The sequence below is a fragment of the Lissotriton vulgaris genome, chromosome 11 (genome assembly GCF_964263255.1).
Source record: "Lissotriton vulgaris chromosome 11, aLisVul1.2, whole genome shotgun sequence".
Lineage (NCBI taxonomy): Eukaryota > Metazoa > Chordata > Amphibia > Caudata > Salamandridae > Lissotriton > Lissotriton vulgaris.
This window is the reverse complement of record NC_141699.1, coordinates 637,785,762-637,812,154: the sequence shown is the minus strand read 5'-3', so window position 1 is coordinate 637,812,154 and position 26,393 is coordinate 637,785,762. Positions and strand designations below refer to the sequence as shown.

At 42.5% G+C, this 26,393-nt stretch overlaps 1 protein-coding gene across 1 annotated transcript in view; it reads right to left on the bottom strand.

Annotated features, from left to right (window-relative positions):
- Positions 1–26,393, bottom strand: part of SCLY (selenocysteine lyase) — a 188,217-nt gene that overhangs the window by 77,888 nt on the left and 83,936 nt on the right. Inside the window, 1 exon segment of the mRNA XM_086943733.1 lies at positions 25,404–25,440. Coding sequence (XP_086799859.1) covers positions 25,404–25,440 — 37 coding nt within the window.

Below are 26,393 nucleotides of genomic sequence, written 5' to 3'. Positions count from 1 at the left end.
GCTTTGGAAGCAGTTACGAAAGCCAGTGTACCGAATTCTAAAGCTGTGCACCCTCGGTGGATACAATGGGCTGCATCATTGACGTCTCCGGATGTCATGTTCATTTTTTATGCCTCCTTACCGTCGCAGGAGTTTTTGCAATATGAGTTTGTTCACCCTGAACCTTTGGCTATGCGGCATTTGGAGGATTTCCATTGCATCATATACACTGATGGTTCGGCGCAGGTTGCGCATGGTTCTAAACACGCCTACGTTTCCACTTGCGCCATTGTGGTAGGTGCCATGGTGAACAATGAGTTCAAGTCCAGGGTCGTGCACACGCAGACTCTAGGGGACTGCACCGCACAATTGGCAGAGGTTTGTGCTCTGATGCTTGCATTGGAGTACGCTGATCCTAGTGTGACAATACTTATCGGAAGTGATTCTTACTACTGTGTCCAGTCTTACAATGAGAACTTGTTCTTTTGGATTCAGGATGACTTTCGTGATTCCAAGGGTAGCACAATAAAACATAAAATGATCTGGGTCCGAGTGGCTGAGCTTAAAGAGCAGTTGCCACTCGTGTTTGTAATTCATACTCTCGGTCACCAGCGCGTTGAAGTCCACGCTGTCGGCAACTCGCTTGCTGATGAAGCAGGGAAATCGGCGGTATCAACATATTTGGTTGCAGCAGTCACACGGTCCAAAAGTAAGATTGATGATGATATCTTGGCAGCTGTTGCAGCCACTGAGAAGGGAGATAATTATCCTGCGGGGTTCCCTTAGAAGTACACATACCACTTAAGTCCCGATAAGGTTCTTTATGTGAAAATACCTGAAGTTGGGGAGAGGTTGATTCCCAGCACAGATCGCAGACATTTACTGATCACAGCGGCCCATGAAGAAGTTGCGTCTGCGCAAGTGGGCGTTTCAGCTACTGCGTCTCAGTTGCAACAACGTTTTTGGTGGCGGGGACTGTAGAAACAGACACGTGACTATGTCCTTCAATGTGACATTTGCCAGCAGATTAAGGCTTCAACTGCTACGTGTCCGCCCCAAACACAGTTGTTCATTTCTAATAAACCGTTTGGTTGTGTTTATTTAGATCACTGCGGTCCTTTTTCTTCTGATACTGCGTATAAGTACATCTTAGTAGCAGTTGATTCATGCACACGCTTTGTTTGGTTCTGGCCTCATCGCAGCGCTGATTCAAGGACTGTCATCAGAGATTTGCGTGTCTTTGTAGGGATTTTTGCCTGTGGTACCTTCTATTCGGATCAGGGTCCTGCTTTTGCCTCTAAGGCGTATAAGGATGCCATGGCTTCGATGGGGTCCAAGTCAAGTTTTCGTCTCCATACCGACCTGAGGGTAATAGTGTTGTGGAACAAATGAACCGTGACTTAAAGCAATCTTTGACAGCTCGAGTTATAGGCACTGGCAGAAATTGGCTGGCCCATCTCAATGGCGTGCAGCGTGCTCTTAATAATCTCCCTAGAAGGTCTCTAGGTGGGCGGACTCCATACAAAATGCTCTTTGGTATCAAGATGTATGTTGGTTCGGCTGCCTCCTTTGACGTAAATGAACATTGCAATGTTTTACAGACTCTACAAGAGACAGTCTTGCAAAGGAACATTTGCCCTCCACCTCGGATGATGCGATGCAGATCCCGGTAGTTGGCTGGCTACCCCAAGTTGGAGAACTGGTTCGGGAGAAGATCGATAACAAGAAGGAATTTGGTCCCTCATACCGTGCTCCGGTTCCCGTGTTTGGAGTGAAGGGCACAAGAACAGTCAGTTTACCACCACTTCCAGGTCGTAAAGAGAACAGGTATATCTCCATTGACAATGTCAAAATACACAGAGTGGCCGATTCTTCTTAGCATGACACCGGCAGTCTCATGTCCTTCGATAGTGAGAAATTCTGTTTTGGCCACTGCTTCGGATCTTGCACCGGAGGTGGCCCTCGAGATGCATGCAGTTTCAAGTCCTTTATTGAGTGCTTTGCCTGGTACTCGCCTTGATGATACAGATTACACCTACCCAACTGACTTATCGATGCCTGATTTGCAAACTCGTTTAGCCACAGAATCCAGATTTTCATTTGACACTATTTCACATACTTTAGTGAAGCCCACAAGGCTGAGAGCCTATGTTTAACTATGCGACTTTGTTTAAAAAACATTTTTTGATTCCTCCTTGGACTTACATTTGGCTGGGGCTTTTTGCTCTCTATCTTTTTATGTCAATTGGTTTTGTGTTTTATTTTTTTTGATTTATCAATGGACATTATGTCGAGGAGAGAACATGCATTAGACATCTGAATGGAACATTGGCTCCCCACTCCTCATCACATTCAGCCCACAGATTGAAAAGAGAGTTGGCCTTTGTTAACATCACCGCGTGGCCTGTCCTGGATGGAATAGTCTGGGATGCAGTTAAATTTCAAATCCATGGACCGACTGAAGTTATTAATGTTCCTAATGTGCTTAGAGTTAACATGGGGGATGTGGTTCAACAAAACATACGTTCAGATGATTGGGATGTTCACGCCGTAGAGGCTTTATTTGCTGATTTGAAATATTATGCTGCCTTTGATGCTGAAGATTTATATTTAGAATCTGCTAATTATGGTGATTTGTTTTGCTTCCAACATTTTGGCAATCACTTCCTGCATAAAACTACTTCTAGGAGAGGTACTGTGAATTATACCCAATGGGAACATTGCCCAGCTTCTTTAAGAGGCAGCTCAAACACATTTTTGAAAAAACACACTTATTTTACCGACTTTAATCAGTCCAATCCCGCTTCACTTTATTTTAAAATGACAGATAAATCCATGTCCAAGGTTAGACTTACCGATACTAAGTTATTGTATTCGAAATCCTTTCTAGACCAGCTAGCTGTTGGTGGCTACGAGTTGTGGAAGGAAACTATTGACCTTAAACTCGTTTGGGGTTCTAAAAATTGGCAGGTACGAGGCACTGAGGCTTTGCACCGTGCATGTCTCATCCCAAATCATATGTTGTTTTTTAATTCTACTATCTCACAGACAACATGCTTTGGATTGGCTACTTCTAAAAAATTAAATGCTCCTTCCTTCCCTGATTTGGAAGAATATTCGGGTTGGGAAAATTCAACTAAATTTTCAATTAGAGAGCTGCAGACCCTTTTGCTAAATGTATCCTTTATGTCATGGATTCCCTCACCATGCCATCCACTGGTCACAGCACGATCCTGTACAGAAACGATCGGCGGCACCACAGGACAGGGACTACGACTACCAGCAGGACTAGCGAGGCCGTATCGAGGAATGCGGACCGGAAACGCCTATAAAGCGTAACTCAGCGAGGACGTAGTGTCGGATATTTGATCCTTTCCGGCTTTGCCTACAGCCGCCTGACCCAGTAACGAGGTATCCAGTCATACTCAGCAGCCCGGAGGAGTAGGGAACAGAGGTAAGATTGAGCGGCTGCTCTCTGCCCCCGCTCCTTGGATCCATAGTAGGTTCTTGATACATTGCCACACTAGCTGAGACGCACATCACGGAGGTGTTTTGCTGCGTCTCAGCTGAATAGTACGAAAGGTGCTTTGCGCCACAGCAGGAAACGGAGGCTAGATCGAGCGGCTGCTCTCTACTCCCACTTCTTGATTCATTGGTAACGCTAGCTGAGACGCACAACACGGAGGTGTTTTGCCGCGTCTCAGCTGAGGAGCACGAGAGGAGCATTGCGCCATAGCAGACCGGAACAGAGGAAACTGAGGCAAGATTGAGCGGCTGCTCTCTGCCCCCGCTCCTTGGATCCATAGTAGCTTCCTTAGCATCACTAGCAGAGACGCACACCACGGAGGGGTTTGCCGCGTCTCTTTTAAAAGACACGAGAGGCTGCGGGTTGATCTTTTAAGGAACCCTGGGGTTTGCTCTTTGAACAGAGAAGGTTGAGCGGCTGTTCCCTGGCTCTGGTTACGAACTGCATGGTTGATTGCCTGGCTGGGCATTCCCAAGTTTGTTGCTTCCTCGAAGAGAGCACCCACGCTGGATCAGGAGCTATCTCACTGACTTTATTCCCTTAGCAGCTTTCGAACTGCATTTCGGCCGTTTCTTAGCACGGTGCCCTCCATTGGCGGACACCGGGACCGGTGTTCATGCGGAGGACGGTAAGAGCCCTTGGTGCTGCAAATGGGTATCGTTGACTTTGCTTTACGTTCATGCACCGTATGTTTTACCATTCGGTTGGCTTCTTTTCTTTTCTTCTTATCCAATAAATACAGCAATAGCTATCAAGTCTGATTCTCTTGTTTTATCCGGGCCTTCCCCGATCCCGGGAACATCAGGCTGTTGCATTTTAACATATCCAGTTTGGATCCCAAGGGTTGGTTGATGTGGCACAGAAGTGCAGATTCGTGCCAGCATCGTTTTTTGTGTCTTGCTGAGGGTTTTACACAGGTCAGAGTAGATCCTCGTTTTGAGAGTGACCATTCTGTTACCACTTATTCGGTAGGCAAATTGTGTCAGAATTGGCTCAAACACTCTACATTGGCGTCAGTAAAATTACATTTGTCTAAACTGTCTGTTCTGGTTTGTCTAAGCATTGGGAGTTTATGATGACCAATGAGACACTGATTGCTAGTCTGGTAGGGGATTTTTGGGTACTAAGGTGAGTTTTGGCACACCCTAATTCACTGAGGTTCCAAGCCTCTATGCACAGTTCTGTCTGAGCATGGTATCCCTGCGACAATAGCATTGCAATGGACTGCGAATCTCCACATTTCCATAATATTGGCTGTTTCTATACATTTATTTCCGCTTAAAACGGCGTTTGGCCTGCTTAATCTGTCAAAGGAAAAATTTTTAAGAGCATCTACATGTCTGATTGAGAATGACCAGGACTGTGAGACATTTTGAAGAATTCTTCTTGACGTTTGTCCATTATATATCTGCAAACTCAAGAAATCCTACTCCACAGTTTAGTGGGCAGAAACCCAACACAACAATGTACCCTGGAACACAATTGTGTAGCACATAAAAACAATTCAATTCATGTGCCGCATATTTGTATTTCAGCCCACTGTAAATACTACTGAATCTACAGTTAGGGACACTTTCCTAAAAATGTTAGTTTCTGCCTGCTCATGCCTCTGACATTCATGATTTATTCATGGTTCATAATTTTGATTTGCTGTTTCTTAGTAAAAATGGCTATCCCCAACTTGGGGAGGTCCAGCAGCAAACGAGAGACATTAGGTGTTTCCAATAGTGGTTAATGGGAATTGTAGACGGGATTGGTTGAAAGGCAGGGGTGGAGTCAGGTGCACGCTTTTTGAAATAGGTGCAATAGCTTAAGGGTATTCAATACTGGTGGGCGTTAGAAAGCAGACATGCTCTGAAGGAGAACATGATAATATTGCACGAAGGTATGATTCATTTTGTGTACGGGGTGAATTACGGGGATTAGTCATCTTGAAAAACTGGCAATTGGGAACTAGTAGTAAGGTTAAACAAACAATGAGAAGAATGATTCTCTGGGTACAATGTGTTGAGCATTAAGTTGTGCTTTTGGAGGGAAAACGTCAAACATTCAGTTAAACATGCCTATGTGCACTAGTTTCAGAGTTTGCTGTTTTTTTAAGTGTCCGAAATCATAAACTAATGTCAATGTTTCAATGGTTTACCGTTTTCAGTGAACCCCTGAGGAGGAGCCACTAAGAGCTCGAAATACATTGGGTTAATGCGATCCACTTTCAAGGATGTTTTATGTATAATACCATGCTCCAGAAAAAGGCCTGGATAGGCATATCTGTGGATTAAGAAACGTTTTTATACATATACTGCCCTGCATGTGACAGAAATAACTTTGGTGATAAAAACTGATTGATTGGAACTTATTGAATAAACTACGCAAACATGGATTAAATTACTGGTGAATATGTTATGAATGCAAGCTGTGCGTCCGGATGGAGTGGAATGTTGCTCAAGCTTCTTCGATGTGTAGCCCAGTCTTCCACCACATTGTTTGATGAAATTTTGCAGAAAGCGTATCTTATTTGTCACATCGATCATTCACTGTTGAAGAATGTGAGTTTGCCTCTATTTTTAGTTTGCTGCAAATGCTCTGCATTGTCCGGAATCCCATTTCCCTCCATTTAAAAATGTCAATTAGATTATTTTCTGCAATTTTCAGTTAATTTGCACATCATGAATTTTAGCAGACATTCTTATTTTGATTTCACTTAAGAATTTACATAATTTTGTTTCTCAGTATCTCTTATAATGTAAATTCTTTATTGGTGATTGGAATGTGCCTAATTCTTCATCTCTGAGCAGGAAGGTGAATACATTTCTAAAAACCCTTCAAGTTTTTTGTTACCAGCAACTTGCCTCCTGCCTCAGCCACCTCAGAGCAAAACAATGCATATTAACATAACCAGCAACAGTCTGTCTGGTACTATAACCAGTGAATATTGACAGGTAAGGTCAAGTTTTGATCTCATTTTCAATTTGTAACCAGGCAGTTTAGAAGACAAAATTCTATTGGCAATTTACAAAAAAAAGGGCCTCTTCCCGCTTTTCATGAAATCCTTAGCTCTGCTGATGTTCCAGTACCAAAATTAGATGTATATTCCATAAACTCAACATATCCTGACCTGACTTGATCTGTTGTCTTTTGTTAATAAAGTCACCCCGCAGGTCACATGAAATCACTTCTGTAAGAAATTGGTTACTGGCTGAGGGGGGAGAATCCCTTTTCAATCAGCAACCACAATTCTTCCCATGGTGAAGTCACAAGCAAACCCTAAATTAACCTGTACTCAACTCTCGAGTAGCTTAGTACAGAGCAGTCAGGCAGTTTATGTAGTATTTGTGCAACACTTCAAACAGTAACCCAGTGAAAACACACCACAAAAGGAACCCACACTAGATTTAGAAAAACGTGGCCATTTTTAAAAAATAAAACAAGACCAAAACAACAAAAATTCAATTGGTAGAACCAAAGATATTCAGTTTTAAAGATTAATGTCAAAATAGCAGCAGAAAGCACAAAGCGCCAACTGTGGATATCTGGTCGCACAAGACTGGGACAAAGTCACAAGTTCAGGCCTACCACGACAGAGCAAGGGCAGCTACAGGGACCCGCTTAGACCCACTGAACAGAGTACCTTAAATCCTGGTTTGCGGACTGTTGCGTGTATCCACGGAGATTGCTCATGCAGCAGAGGCTGTGCGTCGATTCCGAAATGTGCGAGACTGCGGTCCGAGGTCCTGTTGCTTTGTCGTTGAAGATCCCAACGAGGAAGGCTTGCAATGCAAAGTCCGGTACCGTGGATGCATTGCACAGTCAGGGCGATGCATAGATTCCGAAGGATGCAAGGGTCTTTGTCAGGGATACTTCAAGCAGGGTGGGTTCTGATAGGGCGACGGGCTGCGATGTGGGTCTTTCCGGCAGTTCCGATCCACTCAGTAGCAGCGATACGTTGGTTCTACGTGGCGTTGCGCCGCACAGCAGAGTTGATGCGTTGGGTCCACAGGGGCTGGCAGAGCACCATAGACCCACTTCCAAGGGTCCAGGACTGGGTGGCACCACTTGGCAGGGTAGACTCACAGACGGCAGAGTCCGGGTGCAAGTGCAAGGTTGCTGGAAGCCTGTTATGTCCCGGGGGTTTCCGATCAGAAGGCCAGCAAACTAGCCCTTGGAGTCAGTCTGGGTTCAAGAGATGCAGGCCCAGTCCTTCTCACCCAGGCAAGGAAGCAACGGGCAGCAGGTCAGCAGTCTGGCAGAGTTGCAGTCCTTCAGCTGCTCAGCAGTCCTTCATGGCAGAGCATCCACAGGTCCAGAAGTGTACCGAAGTGGTGGCGTCTGAGGTTTTTTATACCCAGTTGTGCCAGTAGAGGATAAACTTCCAGAGGTTTCCCTTTGAAGTCCCCAAGCATCTTACCTTCCCTGTACTGGCTCCAGACTAACTACAGTGGTTATGCCGCCATTTGTGATTAGGAAGGACACAGCTTATTCAGGTGTAAGTGAGATTATGCCAGTGATAGCTCATCCACTCACACCTAAGCTCCCTATTGTAGGTGGCTGTCTAGGAGGAATACACAAAGACCAACTGTCAGCTATAACCAGTCATGTGACCAGTGACAGGCTACAGGTACTAAAGGGCTAAGGCTGGAAAATGCCATCTCTGTAAAAGTGCCATTATTAGAATTGCAATTTAAAAATCCAACTACACCATAAGTTAGGATTTTAAATTGTGATTCCAAGGACACCAAACATGAACTGGTCATCTCTTCCCATTTGGAAATTACACATATAAATGTAATAAGACAACTCCCATGGGAGGCCATTAGGCTATGGGAGAGAATAACCTTGCAGTAGTGAAAAACGAATTTAAGAGCTTTACACTACCCGGACATGTAAATATACATGTCCTACTTTTTAAATACATTGCACCTTGCCCTTTGAGCTAAAACAGGGCCAATCCTAGAGGTGACATATATGTATTAAAAAGGAAGGTTTGGGCCTGGTAAAATGTTTATTTTGCCAGGTTGACAAGGCAGTTTAAAACTGCACACATAGCCTCTGCAGTGGCATGCATGAGACGTGTTTGATGGGCTACTTAAGAAGGTGGCTCAATCAATGCCGCAGGCCCACTAGTAGCATTTAATTTACAGGCCTGGGGTGCATGTAGTACCACTCTACTAGGGACTTATAAGTAAAATTAAATATGCCAATTGGGGATAAGCCAGTATTACCATGTTTCAAGGAGTGAGCACTTGCACTTTAGCACTGGTTAGCATTTCTAAAGTGTGCAGAGTCAATATGCCAGCAAAAACGGGAACAGAAAAAATGGAGGAGGAAGGCAAAAAGTTGGGAGGGTTGGGGGGGGACCGCCCTAAGGCTGACAGGTCTAACAAACTTATTCTAAAATATATTCTCCTTGTATACACGGGACCCTGGAAGACAGCATACATAGTTGAAAGGCCCAAAAGAGAGGTAAGGTTCTTCTGACCATCTTCTTTTGAATAAACACACAGTACTAGAACAGAACGTCAAACCCAAATGTAGGTTTCCAAATCTGGCACTACTTTCATTAGATGACTACTGTGCCCTCCTGTCCTAGAACTCTGTTCTATACTATACAGCAATGTAGTAAATGTTGTGTTCCATCACCTCCATATCCCTTTCATGATGCCTGCATAAATATAATAAGTACTTGTTGGACATAGTTAAATTTAGAGAAAGAACTCTAGTTTCAACCTCTGCAGACTTTGCGGCTACTACACCTGCAGTTCCACTAAGATAACATCTAAAGTTCTACTCAGTTCTCTCAAAAACAGACATTCATCCTACCGATGATGGTTTTCCTGCCAAAACCATTTGCCTTTTGTTATGTGCAATATTAAATTCTTCACAATACAAGAACAATTGCATGCAGCCTAAAAACCAGGTCATATGTTACCTTTATTGAAGAAACCTTCAAATGGATAATACCGTACTGAATAATGTTCAATCCATTACTAATCTTCATTTATTGGGAAAAATAAATGAATTATTTGAGTGCCAGATACTTCCCTACACAACCTGCATTTTGGTCTGCAGTACAAACCCTAGTGCTCTCTGTATGGATGGGGGTAAGATTCTCTTAAAATGGGTTCCCAGGCATGCTCTTCCCCAAATGTAGATCTGTAGTTCCCTGCTGTTAAGAGTCCAAGGAACTATATAATTATTTACAGATCAGGTGCTAAGCGTATTTGGATGTGAAGAAATGTGAACACATTTTGCCCATCCTTATTTCCGTGCCCTGGCTGCTTTTACAGGTTGGAAGCAAACTCCCCTGCAGATGCCAAATGGTGCATTTTGGAAAAAATCCACACACCCCACGACAAAGGTGGAGAAAAGATCAGAAAGAAAAAGGAAGTTTATTGGATTTTTACCCTTGGCACTTTCGGTATACAACGGTTCCCACGCATTTTTTACAACGCGGTACCGTTACCACGCTACTTTTACCACGCATGTCATTACAACCAAATGCGCTGGGGGGCGCTCCAGGATAGTAAATACTTTAATTTACTATCCAACTCCTTTCCCTAGAGTCCACGGGGACTGGAGTTGGAATAGTAAATTAAATAATTTACTATCCAGCGCCCCTCCACGCAAGTCGTTGTAACGACTTGCGTGGTAAAAGTAGCGTGGTAACGGTACGCGTTGTAAAAGTACGCGTGGTACCGTCATACATCCGGCACTTTCACTCGGGGGTTGAACAATGAACTCCCTTGGGAAAATGCAATCATATAAAATCCCCCCAGAAGTAGACCACAATGACTCTCAAGACAACCATGTTTGTCTTGTACTACCTTTTTCGTAGACATTGTATCAATTAGGAATACATAGTTACTCTAGGTATATATATATATATATATATAGATCCCCCCTCCATTCCATACTGCCACTTGCTCGAAACGTGATGCAAATAAGCAAAACATGCTAAAAAGGTCATGCAAATGCACCTATACATATGACAGTTTGTGGTCCAGACCTCTATCTCTCACCGTTCGCATTGCTAATGAAAAACAGGACCGTCTTTGGTTGAACTACCGCTGGCGTTATAGTCTATCAATTTATGTTAGGACTGTTTGCAGTGTGCGACTGCCTTTCCCTTTAAGAGAGGGAGTTCCCATACCTGTTATCCAACCATGAGGCCACATATATAAACGAACCAGGTTCAAGCTTACGAACCCTTTTGCACAGATGAGCTACTCGCACCAGACGCCAGATACACCGCCATCGTACAGCTTCGAAAAGGTACGTACGCCATGAATGAACTTTATACCCCCTGATAACTATAGTGACTTCTTACACCCCATCACTATTTTTTGGCAGATTATTAAAAACACACACCTGTGTGGAAACTTGCTGAATCCTTCTAAAAACAACGTACAGCCCTGAGCTGACAGCGCATCTAATCTGCCTGGTTATCAGGTAAAACTCTGTCGTTGTATGTTATATGGCAGCATGGGATGTTCTTACATCTTTACCATATAAAATCTGACAACTATTACCCCTTAGGTCATCTGAAACACGGACGTTGTTCCCCGACCTGGCTTGTACTTTTGAGGTAGCTGTGTCTATCGTATGTGTTGCTCTCACTCGCAGGTAACTTTCCCAATATTTGACGAAAGCATATAGCTAGTCTCGACCAGCCCTCTAAAATTGACATATGATATCTCTCACATACTTCCTCCTAGAACGCTGAAAGTGAGATGTGTTTTTTATGCACACATATACCATATAAAGATTTCCACATTCCAAAGGGGACGCCGCGAGCGCTTCTCATGAACTAAAGGTAAATTTCGCGACAATATGTAGATGCTCAAACATGTAACTTGTACCGACACCGTAAACAATTTATGATACTACTCTTTCTTTAACGGTAGAGTTCAAGATTGCAAGCCGTCTTATCCTGAAGGTGTCCCATGCAAAAACTCCATGTTTTAAAAGACGCGCTAGGAAACATATGCAAAATAGAGCAGGTATGTTTAATCCATGAAACATTAAAGTGAAACGAGGTAGCTCGAACAATCACAGAAATATCTGATTAAAAATCTTGCTATTAACAGGACTCCGTACGAGCCCCTGAATGTTCGTGACACTGCAATCTCCTCTCCAGCGCGCAAACCAACATTTGCTTTTTAATAATCAAGGTAACTATAGCAATGAAATTCAACGAAGCGGATAAACCAAATGTAATTCAGCATTAAGGTTCTGTTTGTGGCTCGACAAACACGTAAAAGCAAATATACCTAGTAGCGATCCCCCCAGATATAGATTACATAAAGAAACAGCTATTTTTGCTTACAAACAGTGTAGGATGAAGGAGAAAATAACGTGATAATACTCCTGTTCACACCCACAATCCTAATTATTTCTTTTGTTTGGTAACCCTGCTTTTTACATTCTAGCTATAAAGGCAAACCCTATATCAACGAATCTGAATTTTAAACCATCACATACCTCTTTTCAAGTCTAAGGTAAGCGACATCACCCTTGACAGTATATAGGAGAAATAGCAACAGTAGGCTAGGCCTAATGAAATTTTAATGTAATTAAATAATAAGATCCCCGTATGACCCTAGATGGCTAAAATATGGTGCTACCCAGGAGCCCCACAACTGGTAGCATCCAAACAGGTCATATATAATGTGAAATCTATAGACAAAATAGGAAGCTTGTCCCAAAATTAGCCAGAACAATAGCACCAGTAACCTACCAACTAATTTCTTCTCATTCATGTTTCTGCTTTAAATCTTACCTTCTTTCACTTCATGAGTTCAGGAATACCTATATCTGTATATAGAATATATATGATCATTATCATGTCTAATAGAAATGATTTTTCAATCTTTAATTAGACATATGTCTCTTTCTTAGCAGTGTATTATGTTGAATTAGCAATTATCTGGCAAGAGATTATAACACGATTATGATGCATCATACTAATTGTTCCTTACTAAACACAAGGATAGCTCTCTAAAACAATATTTGTTTAATTTTAGAACTTTGCTGAAATTTTCCTGATGAAGACACATTGCATGTGTCGAAACGCGTTGACAGACATCAGCTTCTTCTACCAATTCTGGGAACAACCAATGCCTTAACATTTCCCTGAATTTTTTATACCAACTGGACTGAAAAACTTTTTTCTTTTTAAACAATTTTAGAAAAAATGTATCAATGAATATGTTCATATCAATTTTTATAAGTATAATTAAATCTCTCATGCTATCATAGTACGTTGTGTTTTTCTCTCATTGTATCTCACTTTACCAGATATTTCATTGTATTTTGCCTGGGTTGTTACCTTTGCTTTAAATTGCTTTTACAGGTTCCTACTTAATTTAAACTCTCCCACCTTACTTGTAAAGGCCCTTATTTATCAATAATCCTCCTAACTCCTTGTCACAATGCAGATCTCTGAAGGGACACAAGCTACTTGCAGCGAGTCTCTTGTTCCTCTTTATCTTCCTCTTATACAAAAAAAAAACACTGCCACCCATGCATTTTTGCATGCAGCTCTTATCTGGAAGCCCCTTTCCTTCTCCATCAAGAGTTTCTCCACCTCTCTTCCCTTTGAGGAGAGACCTGAAAGTTTTTCTATTTAAACCTTTTAACCATAGGCTTCAGTCAGAAGAACTGCATTTTGGGCGCAGGTTATGGTGGGGACAAAAGTTCTAGCTTGCCCCGCTTACTATAAACCCTCCAATAGTAGGGGTTTTTGGGGTTTATTTAGTAATATAGCTTTACTTTACCTGTTTTTTTAAGGAGCATATCACAAGTAGTTTAAGGAGTATTTTACTTACCCTGTGAGCATCTATTCATAGCGTGTAGTGCTTCAAATTCACATGCTATGCACACTCCTGCCATCTAGTTTTGGGCCCGGACTCCGCAAGTTTTATGATCGGCATTGTGTGTCATTTCTCTTCCCCCTCGAGGTATTGCGCATGTTCAATGGCTCCTTTGTTAGATAATGTTTTTTCCCCTTGCCATATGCGGAGTGAGGATATAGTATGTTAAATTAGTGTTTGCTGTTGAACATGTTGTATTTGTGTGTAGTCTTCTCACCATCTAATACCTGCCGAGGAGGCAGGAGGGTGCATGTGAATCTGTAACAATACATACTACGAATAGATCCTTACAGGGTAACATGCTCCATTCGTAGCATGTGTTGGCTGCAGATACACATGCTATGGGAAGATTGTAAAGCACTACCCCTCTTGCAGTGGCTTTAAGCATGAGTTGGTGTGTTTGTTTGAAAGAACGTTTGACGGACTGTTCTTCCAACTAGAGCTTGTTGTCTTGCTTGAACATCCACACAATAGTGTTTTGTAAATGTGTATGACGTCACTCATGTTTCTGCTTTGCAAATGTCACTGAGATGGATATTTCCTAAAAAGGCCACGGTTGGTCCTTTCTTTCTTGTAGAATGAGCCCTTGGCATAGTTGCTGATGTCCGTTTGGCGTGAGGAGAACAAATCTGGATACATTTAACAATCCATCGTGCTATTTTTGATTTTGGAAATACTGTTTTCTTTCCGTGGATTTGCAAATGAAAGAAACAGTTGTGATTTCCTGACGGGTTTTGTAAGTTCCAAACAGTACAGAAATGCCTGTTTAACATCAAATGTACGTTAAGGACACTCTGAAATTGTCTGTGATTTTGGAAAGAAAACCAGTAACTCCAAAGTCTGATTTAAATGTAAAGGTGATATAACTTTAGGTAAGAACTTTGGGTTTGTGTGCTAAAGCACCTTGTCTGGGAACACTTGGCAGTATGGTTCTTCAATAGTGAGTGCAAATATTTTGTTAACCCTACGTAGATATGTTATTGCTACAAGGAAGGCCACCTTCCATGTAAAGAACTGTATCTGACAGTTGTATAGTGGTTCAAAGGGTGAGCCCATGAGTTGTGTTAGGACAATGTTTAGGTTCCACGCTGGTACTGGAGGTGTACGTGTTGAAATTACTCATTTTAACCCTTCCATCAAGGTTGTGATGACAGGAATGCAGAAAAGTGATTGGTACTTCCTGTTTTTAGGTATGCAGCAATGGCTGCTAAATGTAGGCGTATTTAGGTGTATGCAAAATGGGCCTATTGTAAATGTAACAGGTAACAGACTAGTTGTTGTTCTGTTGATGAAGAAGGGTTCATCTTTAAGGATGCACAGTAGTGGACAAAACGTTTCCATTTTGCTGTATAGCAACCCCTGTGGTCAGCCTTCTGGCCTCCTTTAGAACAGTCATACATTTTGGAGGTAGATTTAGGTATCCAAACTCTAAGACTTCAGGAACCAGATTGCAAGATTGAGCTGTTGTTAATTGGGATCTCACCCTTCCCCCGCTGAGAGAGAGAATGTTTGGATAGTTGGGTAGCTTCTTGTGAGTTACTAGGGGTAACTCCTGCAGTGTTCTTTACCATGGATGTCAAGCCCATGTGGGAGCAATTATGTCTGAGTTTCCTGACTACGTATAGAGTGAGTGGGAGAGGAGGAAAAGAGTAAGCAAATATCCCTGACCAGTTCATATATACAGCGTTCCCTTTTCTGGTGGCAAACAGGTCTAATGTTGGGTTCCCCACCGGTGGAAGTATTGTTGCAGTACCATAGTGTATAATTCCCAGTCATTAACTTGTTGATGTGTCCTGCTGAGCAGGTTTCAATGGAGCTTTCCTGCCCTGGTATGTACTGTGACAGAAGGAGGCTGTTTGTGTTTGTTTGCCCACTTCAATATATATGGTCTGAGATGGCTGTGACAGTTGCATGAAAGGGTCCTCCCAATTTCAGAATGTAATACATTGCAGTCACATTGTCTGTTCGTAGGACACTGTTCACTGCAATGTTTGTTAGGAACTCTTTGAGAGCCATATAGATGGCTAAAAGCTCCAGCATGTTGATGTGCAGTGTCTGTTGTGGTAACCACAATGTCCTTCATATGATAATCCCACCCCATGATTGATGCATCGGTTGTGATCGTCACTTGAAGATACCTCCCTTCAGTACGTTTGAGGTGTTCCACCATTGTAGTGTCTGATAGAGCTTAGCTGAAACCAACGCTAGATCCTCCATGTTCAGCCCCCGCTTGTGACCATTGCGATGCTAAACACTTTTGGAGGTCTCATGTGTAGTCGTGCATGTGGCACTATTGCTATGTATGATGTAATCATCTCTAGTAACGATAACGATTCCATTATTTCGAGCTACCAGACGTGAAGACGTGAGGTTGCCGCGCTGATATGACTGATACTTTTATTTCTGCACATTGAGGCCTCGCCCTAAGAAACAGCGCGGTGGAACTATCTAACTATCCTTTGAATCAGATCATCAATATACTCACGTTTTAACCAAAGCATCACTTGCTGCAAACTAAGCTTATGCAGTCATGGTAAAGATTCCCAGTTGTTATTCGTATTCAAAGGAACATCCATTTTCTTTGGATTATGTGTTTGGACGAGAACATTACCAACATCCTGCTGTAGGTGTCTCTACCCAAAATACAAAGAATTCAGGACTATCCTCATCTCTATCTAAATTCTTCCATATCCTTCGCTCTTTACTTGAAAAATAATACGATCTGGCAACTTTTAACCTTTACAGACTATAGTTATTGGGTGGCTTGTCCTGAAGAAGGCGCTGGTTGCCGAAACGCGCGTCGAAATTTATTACTTCTGTGCCACGAACATATTCTTTATATTCTTTTTTAATTGCAATTTCTATACAGTAATTGTCTTCCATGTTTTGTATTTATTTATAGTTCTTCGAGCTATTTTTATTAAATATATGTCTTTGTGAAATTACTTTGACATTTGTAATGAATTTTTTATGTATTTGCCAATAAACTCTGTTTTTTAACCTCACTTCAAAAAAGGTCCCTTGTACATGTTATATCTATTAGACAAGTACTTTGTCTGCCTAGGTTGTTGTTTACCAATATGATTTATCCCTGACCTAGGAGTACAGTTTGTTCTTTCTTCAGGGGGTCCCTGTTTTATACACTATTATCTCTAGTAAGTGTATCACTGTTTTGACTGGTAGGTGACAATGTAGCTGAAAAAGATCCAGTTTGTTCTGGAGATTGACAACCCTTTGCGGATTGGGGTAAGCAGTTCCCGATACTGAATTGAGTATCGCTACTAGGTATAGCTGAAGATGGAGTGATTGGAGATGTGATTTGGTTGCATTGATAATGAAGCCCAATTGGTGTAGTAGATTGATCGTGTTTTGAGTGTCTATTAAGATATTTGGCTTTGGTTTGACTCTATAACAGCCAATCGTCTAGATACTGTAAGGCATTTATGTCTTCCCTTCGTAATTTTGCTGCTACTACTGCTAAGCATTTGTGAACACTCTTGGGGCTCTTGTCATCCCAAATGGTAGAACGTTGAACTGATAATGATGTCCACTTACCACAAGGTGGAATGGGATATGGAAGTAAGCGTTCTTCAGGTCTAATGCAATCATGAAGTCGCCTTTTTGTAAGAGTGGTATTACATCTTGCAATGTGACCATATGGAAGTGTTTGGATAGTATGTAGCGATTTAGTGGGCGCAGGTCCGGAATTAACCGCAGTGAGCCGTCTTTCTTTGGTATGAGGAAATAAAGGGTGTAGACTTCTTTGTTTTGATGTCTGCGTGGGACTAGTTCTATGGCCCCTTTTAGCAGTACTGCTTTTACTTCTTCCTTTAGCAGATGTAGATGCTGTGGATTGAACACCTGGGGCCCGATATAGGTAAATAGAATATACTGATTCGTAAATACCGAATTTTACCGAATCGGTAACATTCGGTAATTACCGAATCAGTATTTACCGATTCGGTAATTGCCATTGATTCCTTTGGGCCTTGAGGCCCATAGGAACCAATGGCAATTACCGAATCGGTAAATACCGATTCGGTTAAATTACCGATTTTACAAGGGGGACAGGGTGTCACTTTGACACCCTGTTGCACCCCGGATTCCGTCTTGTGTGCCATGTGGCACACATACATGCCCTAATGGCAAGTATGTGTGTCACATGGGTCACACAGGTGTACATGCACAGGTGTGCATGTACACAGGAATTTGTTATTTACCATCAAATAGTATTTGATGGTAAATAACGAATTATTAAGGGCCTGTGGCACTGTTTTCAGTGCCACCTACATCCCATATTACCGAATCTGTAAATTTACCGATTCGGTAATTTACAGAATCTGTAAATTTACCGAGTTGGTAAATTTACAGATTCGGTAATATTTTGGCCCCCTACAACTGAAACTCCAAATACCCGTCGGTAACGGCCGAAATCGGCCGTTACCGACCGGTATTTGTCGTTCTACATCTGCCCCTGATGTTTAGGCGGGATATTAGGTGGCTGTTGAGTTAGTTCTAGGCACTATTCCTGCCTGATTATTTGTAGTACCCATTGGTCTGATGTGATGTCTGGCCACAACTGGTGGAGCTGTTGGAGCCTTCCCCTGACAGGTGTTTTGTGTTCAGGGGGAAGTATGGGAAAGTAATTTACTTGCTGGTGTGAAGGTGCCCTTGTTGGGGATACCTCTACCTCTGCCCCTATTTTTATAGTCTCCTCGATAGTACCCATGCCCTTGCTGGTGATACTGCTGTTGCTGGTGCTGATATGAGGTATTTTCTAGGGTAGACACTTTTGTTGCCCCTCTTCCCTGGTAACGTCGAAAGGGCTGTTGTTTCTGAGGTGTTGTCTGTAGGGCATCCCATGCACTTGGCCGCATCAGTGTCCTTCTTTATTTTCTCTAGATGTGTCCCCACAGCGGGGCCCAAAGAGGTTTTCCCCATCAAATGGGACGTTCAGAATGTGCTGCTGCTCCTGGGGTTTGACCCCTGATATGCGTAGTCACGTATATCTACGGAGCATGATTGATGTATTGATGCCACCTGTAGCAGTGTCAGCTCCGTCTAATGAACATCTGATGGTTGCATTTGATATCTGCGTCCTCTCATGTACCAGGTCTTCCCCTCGTTTTTTGTATTCATCTGGGAGATGTTGCATCAGGTCTTGCATTTTGTCCCAGGTAGCCCTATTGTATTGAGAGAGTAGGCCAAATCAATTGGCAATCTTCCTGTGGTTTGCGAGACCTGCTGCTACTCCTTTGTCTGCTGCATCAATTTGTTTACTTTCTTTGTCTGGAGGAGGCGCCTCTCCAGTGCCTTGTGCTGCGGCTCTCATCCTGGCAGTGGTGACAAAAAGGCAGTATGCTGGGGGATGCACCCATATATAAAAAAAGTCAGTTGGAGATGCCCTGTATTTCTTCTTCATGCGCAGAGTTAGGATTCTGGATTTGACCGGTATGAAGATCTCTTTGGATATGCTGAGGACGGATCCAATCATTGACAGATATTGAATTGTGCGCCAAAGACTTTCCACAAGGAAGTCAGTTGTCTCCTCTGTAGTGTGCATGGGGAGTCTGAGGTACTTTGCTGCTCTTTGGGTGACACTGTGGAATGAGGATGTGTCAACTGGTGGTGGCACCTTACTAGGTACTGGCAGCTCCATGTCTTGGTCATGCTCGACAACATCAATCATCCCATGGGTCAGGGGTATGGTGGGTGTCCTGTGTTCCTTGGGAATCTGTATCCTCTATCTCTCCCACTTCCTCTTCTTGATGAGAGGGCAAGTGTGTTTGTGGTAACTCGGGCTGAAAGTCATTGGGCCTGTGGCCCTGTGGTCTTGTGCCACCCTGTTTGGTGGAGGCAGTGGTAAGGATTGTTCCTGAGCCTGTCTCGTGGCATTTTCTTTATGTTTTTCATGCATAAAATGTTGCAGTCCTTCAAAGACAATGCCTTGTTCTTCACTTGGTCTTTAAGTATGAGTCTTTTGTATCTTTGGAGTCAGTGGTGCGTCCTCAAATTTTTTTTGTGGCTTTGGTGCCCCTGAAGTGTGGCTTTTCTTCTGGCCTGAAGAGCGTTTCTTAGGATCCGATGATTTTCTTGGGGCCGTAGCCTGCTTGGCATACTTCAGTGCTGATGGGCCTGCTGGTGCCAACTTATACTTCAGTGCCGATGGCTCGGTGGGTGCAGAATTGTGCTTCGGTACCGACCAAGTGCCAGAGCCGTCCCTATGCTGTAGCCTTGTTGCCCGATCGGGAACATTCTTTTCCGGTCTCGGCTTCGAGGTATGCTTGCTTTGTCGGCCTGAGCCTGAGGGCTGGTGAATGCAAGATCTTCTTTACACAGGAGTCAACAGTACTCATAGTACGTGATGTCGTCTTAGTCTTTGGCCCAGATATGTGGATCAGCCTCAGTGATGTGGGCTCCTCGACTTGCACCAGAGCGTGTTTGTTCCAGGAGGATGAATCGGAAGCAACGTAGTGGAGGCTGGTGATGACCACCCCACCTCCTGCCCGAGGATTTACCTCGCTCTCAATGTCACTCTTGTGCGAGAATTCCACCTCAGTCGCCAGTTCCATGGTGTGTGCCAGGCATCGATCTCTACCCGGTCCACATGTCTTTCTGTTTTGTCGAATAATGTACAAACTCCGCTTTCGTCATTTTTGTGCTCTGGAGATAGGCACAAATTACATCCTTCAAGTGTGTCACAGTGTGCATTTTTGGCACCGCACCAAGGACACCGTCAGAAGAGGTTCTTCTTTGTCTCCATAACACAGAGATTGTCATTCTCCACGGGTGTGTGTTTATTGGTTGCCGGGTAGTCGGTCCCCGGCGCCTAGGATCCTTGAGTGTCGTCTACTGGATCTCCAGTTGCGTGTTTTTCTTTACTTTGGTCCGCATGGGCATCAAATGCTGCAGAGCTCCAATGCGATCCGTTCAAGTCCAATGGCGGAAAAAAAACATTATACCAAAGAAGCCGTTGAACATGCGCAATACCTCAATGGGGAGAAGAAACGATGCACGACCCTCATTAAACTTCCTCGAGAAAAACTACTTGCAGAGTCCGAGCCCAACACTAAATGGCAGGATTATGCATAGCATGTGTATCTGCAGCAAAAACATGCTACAAATTTTATATTTTCATGTCTTATGAGTAGAGCTCCCCGTTTTATGGTATTTTACTTTTTGGGACATTTCCATCTGTCTCTAACCATATTTCTGTAGCTCATTTTATATGTATTTATCCCTAATTATTTTGTGCTTGGTGTAAAAAATAAATCTGCAATGAGTATATTTCCACATTTATTTAACTAGCAAATATTTACTTTTGTTTTAATGTCTAAAGGTTTTTATCCATTTACAGTACAATAAAGTAATTTTAAAGCATTTACATTGTAGAACAGCTTAAACAGCTGTACTGCTGAAGTTATCTAAGCTTCATTAGAAAATCATTTCAAAATTGTAACTCCCCAACCTGGCAAGGAAAGACGTCACCTACTGGATGTCCGATTGAGTACAACTGAAAATGGTATGGTGGCAAAGACAGCCTTCACCATCGTAGCAGCATTTGCGGCATACTACGGTGGGCTCTGTGCACCATGGGGAAGGCCCCTGCTAGTAGCTGACATCTCGATGCCGAGAGTAAGTGGAAGCGATAGGGCCGACCTAGACCTTCCTATTACGATGGAGGAAATCACACTGGCACTTTGCTATATTGATTCAGGGAAAACCCTAAACTCAGACGGTTTCCCATTAGAGTATTACCGATAGTTCCAGGCCCAGTTAGCCCCTCACCTTCTTCACTTATATCAAGAGCCAATCAATAAATTATACTCCACTCCTAAACTTGACTTGTCTACCATAAGCGTGCTGCCAAAACCAGCTGACCACTGAATCATTGTGGATCTTACCGCCCAATTTCTCTTAACAACTCTAAACTAACACTCTATGTTAGAGGACAGGCCAACTTGCTACTTAAAACACTCTCACAGTTGGTCCAGTCAAACCAATGTGGGTTTATGCCCAACAGGAGTACCAGAAACTGTCTCTGAAGATTACACGTTGTCTTGACTTGTGGGCCAAACTGCTCTCCTACCCCTAGATTTAAAGAAAGCCTTTGATTCCATCAACTGGGCATTTCTTGAGGAGGTGATGGAAAAGGTGGGTTTCGGCCCTAGATTTAAATCGGTCTTTTTTAGTATTGTATTCCCAACCTCAGGCCCAGGTCCATGTTAATGGCACCCTCTCTGCCCCAATTACAATAGGCCGAGGCACCTGTCAAGACTGCTATCCAGCCCCTCTCCTCTTTGCCCTGGCCAAATAACCTTTGATGGGCTGGATACTCTGTGATGCACAGATATAGGGATTTGACATGGGGTAGCAATGGAGAAGCGAATGGCCAGGTATGCAGATGACATCCTTCTCTTATCTCCCAACCTTTCCTTACGATCCCATGATTGCTTCAGATGCACACACTATAAGGAGAAGCATTCGGATTGACTACTAAATGGCCCAAATTGGTCCTGGTCCCTCTGAGGGGAGAAGAGAAAGTGAAGACCTGATGCCACACCTCATAATCCATTGACTCAGCTTTGGCTATTTAGAGATTCACATAGCACTTGAAACTAACCTAACCTGGAACCTTAACCTGAAGTCACTCATGGCCGGGCTCACAACAGACCTTGGTCTGTGGGCATGACATCTTCTGAATGTTCTAGGTTGAGTAGCCCTGTTCAAAATGATCCCACTACTGCGACCATTGTACACCTTACATAATTACCCACTACTGATCCCCCATGCCAGGTTTGGTACCCTACTGGTTAAAATACGTGCCTTCCTATTTCTTAACTCCCCCACATATAGTATATGGCAAATGTATTCAAGTATCCTTCGATGGAAGGATGTGCATGGAGGATATCAGCCTCTATTACTGGGCGGCCCACATAGTGGTGGTTAATAAATTGCTAAACGGCTGTGGAGTGGCCCAGCGTTCCGCCTTGAGGTGGCAACCATGGGATTATACAATATCAGAGGTATGCGTTATGGAAGCCAGATCCCCTCACCACTTCCTGAGCCGACCCATGTAGTCCTCCTGACATGGGGCTCGGCAATGAAATGGACTGGCTGGGATAAACAAATCAGCTCTTGAGACCTCACTATGGATGGAACAATGGCTATGTCATTCATCCTCCCTGGTTGGCTTAAGAGGATGAGACAAAATCGGGAATGACATGGTTGGAGATGAGTGGTAGGGATCCCATATTAAGTCATTCTAGTACCTTCAGACAGATTACAATCTACACAGGCCTCAAGTCTTTAAACAGATACAACTCTGTAATGCCCTTGAACAACACTTAGACTGCCTTAAGTAAGGCTCCAGAATTCAACTCTCTAGAATCCCAAATCCTTATCGGTCCTATAGAAGAGAAAGGTATCTCCCGAACTTACAAAACCCCCATACTTAACTCACCAGACTTTTTCATACTGTAGCAGTCTACTGGGGAGGGTGAGGGACAGAATGGGGGAAAGAAATTTGGTGACAATTGGAACCGTGGTGGATAAAAGATACATCACAAAATTGAGGAATTCTGCTTCCCCTCCGTTATTGGTCCTCTGGGAATGAGTGATGGATTGGTAGGCCAAGCAAGAAGAAGCTATTTATCTGTCACACAGATGCCCCAAGAAACATTGGAAGATATGGGGGAAGTGGCGCCAATATTGTGGCTTGCCCGAAAAAAAAGTTACCATAATGAGCATTGTGTGATGTTCTTGTATGAGTTTTATCATCATTATGCACATAGCTATATAATATTGTGGCATTAGTTTCAAAACAATACAATCTAAATTTATATATAAATAGATTTTCAGTGTTATTTTCATGATATACAACATCCACCTTTTAAAAAAGATACTCTGCTGTGTATGGCCTTCAGTCTTCATACATGGATTGTAGGGGGTGGAGGGCTGGGCACCACATTGTTCTTGTACACTCAATGCGCTGCATGCAACCAACACATGTGGCGCAAATTATTTGGATGTGCGTAGGAAAAGTTGGCTGCAGGGCTAGGCCTGTGACACTCTACATGCACTCAATCATACAACAGTGCCCAAACTCAGGATGCAGCCTTTGGTTTGCACTGAAGAGGTTGGCAGGCCAGGCCTTGCGCATACTCTGAGCATGACCAATCCTTTTACTTTATTTATTTGGGATTTCAAATCTTTGGGTTTGCCAGTTTTGGGATTTGCAATCCTAAACTATGAGGTCTCCAACCCAACAAGATGGACTCGAGAGGAACGAGAAAGAAGAGAGAGACAGACAGACTGTATCATAAATGGTTCTATCCTGCCATGCGGCAGAGTGGTTTGGAAATTTCACCCAGCCCAGCGACTGCAATATCTGACTATATTACACGTTAGCCATTATGCATTTTTTAGATTGTATGTACGGTTATACAAAAGGTGATTTTGTATAAACAGGATACTATTTATAAAGAAACAATAAGGGAAACATTTGACAATACAGTTTTGTTGACTCTAGTAAAAAAAGAAAAAAATCGTTATTTAAAAAGAATGCAGAAGTTTAGGAAAATACACTTTGTTTTTTTAAAAATACATTCTGCCTGTATAAGAAATATTGTTGAAGCAGTTTTCTAATGTTCGGATAATAGTGGATGATGATTGTAATTAGACTATTCAGACTTGTTTACCATTCGTGAACAGCATTTTTATTAAAAAAGAAAATTGGAAAGCTTTGCACAGTGGTTTTGCCCTATAATTATGATGTTGTTGAAACACATTCTTCACAAGCAATGTGAAATTATTTCGATATTTTAAAAGAAATTGCGAAATATTGTCAATTTTTAGTCCCGCTGTCTCCTGTTCGCCAAAATCCCATCAGACTTCAGTAATGCTTGGGAAAGGAGCAGAGCATTGTCCCACCCACCTTTCTTGCTGCAATCTGTAGGCACAGGTGGCGGAGGGTCAGGGAACACACAGAGGTAGCATTAATCTGTCCCAGGACATATGCTTACACTGCCCTCCCCTTTGGTAAGGGAGAAGGGTAAGTATAACTTGCTCCACTGTGATGCAATTATTGTGACATTACAACTACATCTGATGACACCTGAAATCTATGGCAGTGTAAGTTATACTTATGTCAATTACATATAACTGGAGAATTTCCCTGGTTTATCTTAAAAACGTTTTTTTTTTTCAGTGAACATGTTTGTTTCCATTTTAAGATATACTATAGACATAGATAGAGGTTGCAAGTATTCTGGAACCCATATGTGAGCCAATTCAGCTTGGAATTGCACTGGACACCTAAAAAACCCAAAAAGTTGAATCCTCACCAAAGGTATCCCGTTATTACAGATCCTTATGACTTTCAGGGTTTTGGAGGCAAATATTATAAATATTACAAATAACATAAATTAGGCTATTGTGGATTTGGTGGTAATGTCCTGTATATCTCTATAAACATTAACTTACGTGTGGAGACTATATAGAGTGAATGAAATTAATGCAGAATAGTTGCATTGATGAATTATGGTGCATTTCTCCTTCCTACTTTTGAGGAGTAATGCTAAGTTATGCACATTTTCTTGTGGGTATGTATTGGCCAACATTTAGACTTACCAATGCAGTCCACCCTCTTACAATTCTGTATTGTCTTTTAAAATGGTAAAAAATGTAATACAGATCCTAAGTGCTTAAACCCTCATTAAAGTTTAATTCAGAAAGAAAGAGTTAATCGTTGGTCGAGTCCTCCCGCATCATTTGCCCTAGAACATATGCAACTAGTTGGAAAGCAAATGTCAGAAGTACTCTGAGGAGTCACAGATTTAGAGCCCCATTGTGAAGGTGGCATGGGTTGATACAGTGTGCTGCCTGTAAATGTGTCTTCAATGAAAGAATGAACAATTTACATACATCTTCTTCTGAATTACTTCAGAACCAGAAGTAAAGGCATCATGTAATCTAATCAAACGTGAGGTTGTCAAGCTCAAATATTAATGATTTGTATCCCCTCTTACCTTTCCAAGACCAGCAATCATTGGGGTGTTCTCGGTCCTGAAAGGAAAAAAAGTATGCATTAGCCAGTGTAGTGAGTACAGTATCGCTTGTACAAGGGATAGACTTGCTCTAGGCTAATGAGACATCCTCCCCAGCAGGAGAGAAGACAGTGGGAATATGCACAGTAAAATAAAAAATTATTTAGGATCACGAGCATAAAGATGAGGCCATGGATGTTCAATTAATTTAATACATGTTTTCAACTCTTCATAATGAGGTCTTCACCACTATTGCCAAATACCACTCCCCCCCTTCCATTTAACATTCCCAGGCACATAAAACCCTTTACATTATCTAATACAACACAGCACACAGGTTTGTCAAATGAGTATAGCTAGGCAATCAAATATGAAGTTAACAAAATAGAAACAAGATATTATTCTTAATGGCTACTCCTATTGGGTAAACCTTTATACAACTACAATGAGCTATATCACTGCCTCTCCCTCATCGGTCCGGCATCTGCACCTCCAGATTCTTTTCCAGCACCCCATTGTTCCCTTGCTCAGACAATCATTTAGTCCTCGGCATACTCAAGATAAGGTACTTCATGACCTCCAACTGACATGTTTTACACTGTGTAACATCCCTTCACAAATTGCTATTTCCAAATTGAGGTAACTAAACTTGACCCAACACTCCAGCAGGGCAGTTAAAACAGTTCTGCCTATGTCTGAGCATCGCTGACCCTCCTGCGACCAGCCTACAACCGCAAGTTGAATTTTGAGTAGAAAAGAGATGGTTGGGTAAAAAGATTATTGATTAGCTCATTTCAGTGCCTTTTTTGTTGGTTAGAGTAGAAATATAATAAGCCCCCAACTCCAAAGAAAATGACCAGTGTAACTGGGTATATATAGAGAGTTTCTTTGGATGGAGTGAGCACCCATCTCATACTTGCTCATATGATTATTTTCCCCAGCATTTACCCAGGGAAATACCTATTTTATATA